This window comes from Berghia stephanieae, chromosome 12 (genome assembly GCF_034508935.2).
Source record: "Berghia stephanieae isolate SIO BIC M18660-M18661 chromosome 12, UCSD_Bste_1.3, whole genome shotgun sequence".
In the NCBI taxonomy this organism is placed as follows: Eukaryota; Metazoa; Mollusca; class Gastropoda; order Nudibranchia; family Aeolidiidae; genus Berghia; species Berghia stephanieae.
Window position 1 is genome coordinate 3,803,953 of NC_088371.1, and position 5,000 is coordinate 3,808,952.

At 40.3% G+C, this 5,000-nt stretch overlaps 1 protein-coding gene across 2 annotated transcripts in view; it reads left to right on the forward strand.

Annotated features, from left to right (window-relative positions):
- The window catches only part of LOC144957967 (uncharacterized), a 15,339-nt gene that overhangs the window by 2,363 nt on the left and 7,976 nt on the right, over positions 1-5,000 (forward strand). For both annotated transcript variants that reach the window (XM_078889531.1, XM_078889532.1), the window contains exon 2: positions 4,141-4,210. In XM_078889531.1, coding sequence (XP_078745657.1) covers positions 4,185-4,210 — 26 coding nt within the window. In that variant the 5' untranslated portion in view covers positions 4,141-4,184. The remainder of the gene's footprint in view (positions 1-4,140; positions 4,211-5,000) is intronic.

The window sequence follows — 5,000 nt, forward strand, 5'->3', positions numbered from 1 at the left end:
AAGGAAAGGCTAGCACTATTCAGTATCTGATACTGAATAGTGGTTTTGCACTATTCAGTATCTGATACTGAATAGTGGTTTTGCACTATTCAGTATCAGATACTGAATAGCGGTTTTGCACTATTCAGTATCTGACACTGAATAGTGGTTTTGCACTATAATACGGTGTTTTTTTCCGAAACCTGACAAAGTTATGGGAAGAGTGCAGCTGTGGGAGTGAATATGGGACTCAGAGAAGTGTACACCAGTGGGGAGTGAACCTGGGACTGGGTTTCGGCGGGTTTCTTAATAAAAATTAATTACTTTTATAATAATAATAATAATAATAATAATAATAATAATAATAATAATAATAATAATAATAATAATAATAATAATAATAAAAGAACAATAGTATAATATCAACATTAAAGTATATTTCAAGCAAATAAAATTATTAAAACAAAAGTTTTAAAAATATAAAAAGACAGAAGGAATTTTTAAAAAATATTGGGAAAAAAAAAAAAAAAAGTTACCCTTACCGGGATTTGAACTCTCGAACCTTAAGCTCAGAGTCAAACAGCTTATATGCACCATGCCATGGTGTCACTGAACTTCTAGAGAAATTTAATCATGTGTATTCAGACATTAAAAAATGTATTTGACTGCCTCTCTTATTTTGATATTTTGAACTCTGTTAATTGCACGATAGCAGAAATTTAAAAATTTCGATCAAAATATTTTTACAACTTTGAATCGGGCTGTCAGTTACTGCACATGTTCAATCTGGAAGTAGGTCAGCAGTTCAACCGAGATTGTCACACTTTTCACTCTCTCTATAAAAAAGAGTTCCTTATGGATACTGAATAGTGGCAAAGCACTATTCAGTATCTGATACTGAATAACCACTTCCAAAAGGAAATCACAAAAAGAGTTATCGTATATGGCTGGCCCTGCACCACACGCACACACACACGCACACACACACACACACACACACACACACACGCACGCACACGGAGAGAGAGAGAGGGGGGGGAGAGAAAAATGAGAGAGAGAGAGAGAGACACACAGAGAGAGAGAGAGAGAGAGAGAGAGAGAGAGAGAGAGAGGCCCATCCCATTGCTATGATAATATGAACGTGATAAATTCTTGTGTGTCTTGTGTACTGGTGGTAACCTGAAGTCTGTTGTGTGAAAGGTTGATGGTGCAGTCTTAATGTGTAATGATGATGGTGATGATGGTGATGATGATGATGGTGATGATGAAGATGATGATGGCGGTGATGATGATGATGATGATGATGATGATGATGATGATGATGATGATGATGATGATGATGATGATGATGAAAATGATGGCGGTGATGATGATGATGATGACGATGATGAGGATTATGATGATGATGACGACGACGATGATGATGATGATGATGATGATGATGTTCTTAGTGCTGTTATCTTGTAAATGGCGATGTTTTAGGCAGATGTAGGTGACGAGTATTCCACTCGTGAGAAGTGTGAATTGAGATGTTCTCTCCCCCCCCCCCCCCCACTCTCTCTCTATTTCTCTCTCCCTCTCTCTCTATCTCTCTCTCCCGCTCTCTCTTCCCTCTATCTCTCTTTCCCTCCCCCCTCTCTTTCTCTCTCTCTCTCTCTCTCTCTCTCTCTCTCTCTCTCTCTCTCTCTCTCTCTCTAATAGAGAATAATGTTCACCAGAAGGTAGGGAAAAAAAACCCCAAAAACACACGTATTCAAAATTTGGGGCCAGAAAAACTCGTCCTCCAAAAATCATCATCATTGCCTTTTTCACCCTGGGTCAGGGTATAGATAGTATGCAGATGACGTCACTCAGGCCTTTGTTATTGTTTTTGCCATCCGCGTTTGTGAGTTGTTCTCACTAAACTGTATTAACCAGACTATAAAAGTTCATGCCAAACAGGCCTTCATGGAGCTCGGAAACATTTTGAAAAACAAACAGATGTCGTTCGGGATTAGATTCCGAGTCTTGAAGTGCTACGTGTGGCCAATATGTTATACGGATGCGAAAGCTGGACTACAAATGCAGAAACACAAAAGAACATTGAAGCTTTTGAAATGTGGTGTTTGAGAAGGATGCAGAGAATATCGTATACTGCACACAAAACGAACGAAGAAGTGCTAAAACAAACATACCAACAAAGGAAACTAATGCCCTTAATAGCGGATCGACAACTATCCTTTTTCGGACACATAGTAAGGAAAGATAAGAATGAATACCTGGCAAGTTGTGGAAAATACCTGGTAAACGCGCCCGGGGGAGACAAAGAAAAACACTCATAGACCAACTGAAGGGCTTCACCAACCTAACAATCCAAGAGCTGTTTGAAAAAGCAAGAGACAGGGAGGAATGGAGAGAGATAATTCATGCAGTATCCGAAGCCTGGACCAGGCATGGAACCTAGAAGAAGAAGAAAAGTTCATGGTTACACAGAGTTTGTGTGTTGGTCCGTTATACTTCCGGATGGCAATGTTGTGAACTCCTTGGCCAAGCGCATTCTATCTATAGGCCACAGACAAACATTTTCCATCCTTCTCTGTCCTGAGCTATCATTTTTATCTCATTCCAGGTCTTACCACTTCTCTGTATATCAGCTTATTTAATTCTTCTCCATGTTCCTCGTGGCCTTCCCCTTGATCTTCTGCCCTGAGGGTTCCAGTCCAATACTTTCCTCCAAAAATCTATTGATTAAAATGAGTTACATTTCGGCGACAACTTTCAAACCTGAGACTTCACGCCGTTTTTGTCAAAATGAAAGTCTTTTTTGTCAATTGAAATTGAAGAGACGAGTTTTCGGACTAACATTTCAAGTAGGACGGAGATACATGATTTGTCTTTATCAGACCACAGAGGTAAATCCGGCGGGCCACTCGTGGTCCACTCTGACCACTGGATACATGATTTGTTTTTATCAGACCACAGAAGTAAAGTCCGGCGGGCCACTCGTGGCCCACTCTGACCACTGGATACATGATTTGTTTTTATCAGACCACAGAGGTAAAGACCGGCGGGCCACTCGTGGTCCTCTGACCACTGGATACATGATTTGTTTTATCAGACCACAGAGGTAAATCCGGCGGGCCACTCGTGGTTCACTCTGACCACTGGATAAATGATTTGTTTTTATCAGACCACAGAGGTAAAGACCGGCGGGCCACTCGTGGTCCACTCTGACCACTGGATACATGATTTGTTTTTATCAGACCACAGAAGTAAATCCGGCGGGCCACTCGTGGTCCACTCTGACCACTGGATGACAACTGTCCAATGATAACAACAAGAAATGAAGAGAGTAGGAAAGTGCCAGAAGACAATAGAGAATAAAAGGTCTGGGTTCGAGCCCCCATCGCCGCTTGGAAATTGTTATTCTCTGTTGTCTTCTGACACTTTCCTACTCACTTCGTTTCTTGTTGTCATCAACATTATCAACAGCCTGCTCCACTCACTTTTCTGAATTAAAAATTCACCCCACATACCGGAGCATACTCAATGTCTCAATCGTTTCTATGTTACATGTTTGTGTTGAGAATATTGGCGATGAAGCTAAAATGCTGGCCAACTAACCTCGCGGGGTTTGTGTGTGTTGAACCTGTGACTTCGATAGAGTCACGCTCTCCCCAGCCAGGCGGAGTTGTCGTACCAGTTCGATCCCCCATCGCCTCCGCGAAATGTTTATTCTCTATAGATAGTATGCAGATGACGTCACTCAGGCCTTTGTGTTTATTTTTGCCATCCGCGTTTGTGAGTTGTTCTCACTAAACTGTATTAACCAGACTATAGATAGAATGCGCTTGGCCAAGGAGTTCACAACATTGCCATCCGGAAGTATAACGGACCAACACACAAACTCTGTGTAACCATGAACTTTTATAGTCTGGTTAATACAGTTTAGTGAGAACAACTCACAAACGCGGATGGCAAAAACAATAACAAAGGCCTGAGTGACGTCATCTGCATACTATCTATAAAAGTTCATGGTTACACAGAGTTTGTGTGTTGGTCCGTTATACTTCCGGATGGCAATGTTGTGAACTCCTTGGCCAACCGCATTCTATCTATATTGTCTTCTGTCACTTTCCTACTCATATCCAATGATTCCAATACTTGTCTTTATTTCTCCAGAAAGACAAAAACATCCCAGCCTATCGGAGACTAGGAGGTTCAAGATGGCCGGCAGGGGAAGAAAAATACCGTGAGTCTTTGTGTCCGGCATAATGTCTGACACACAAACACACACACATTCAAACAAACACATACACATAAACACATACACACAAACACACACACACATACACACACATACACAAACACATACAAACAAACACATACACATACACACATACATATATTATACATACAAACATACACACATACAAACAGACACATACACATAAACACATACACACACATACAAACAAACACATACACATACACACACAAACACACACATACACATACAAACAAACACATACACATACACAGATACATATATACATACAAACATACACACATACAAACAGACACATACACATACACACATACACACAAACACACACAAACATACACACATGCATACAAACATACGCACATACACACATACAAACACATACAAACACACAAACACACATACATACAAACATACACACATACACATGCACACATACAAACAAACACATACACATACACACATACACACAAACACATCACATACATGCAAACATACACACATACACATACACACATACAAACACATACCCATACACATACACACATACATACCTATACACACATACACACATACATACCTATACACACATACACACATACATACACATACACACATACATACCCATACACACATACACACATACATACATACACATACACACATACATACACACACACACATACACCAACACACACTATTACGACTTACTGGCCTGGCAGTTTTTTGCATCACAATATATCACTGAATTGCATTG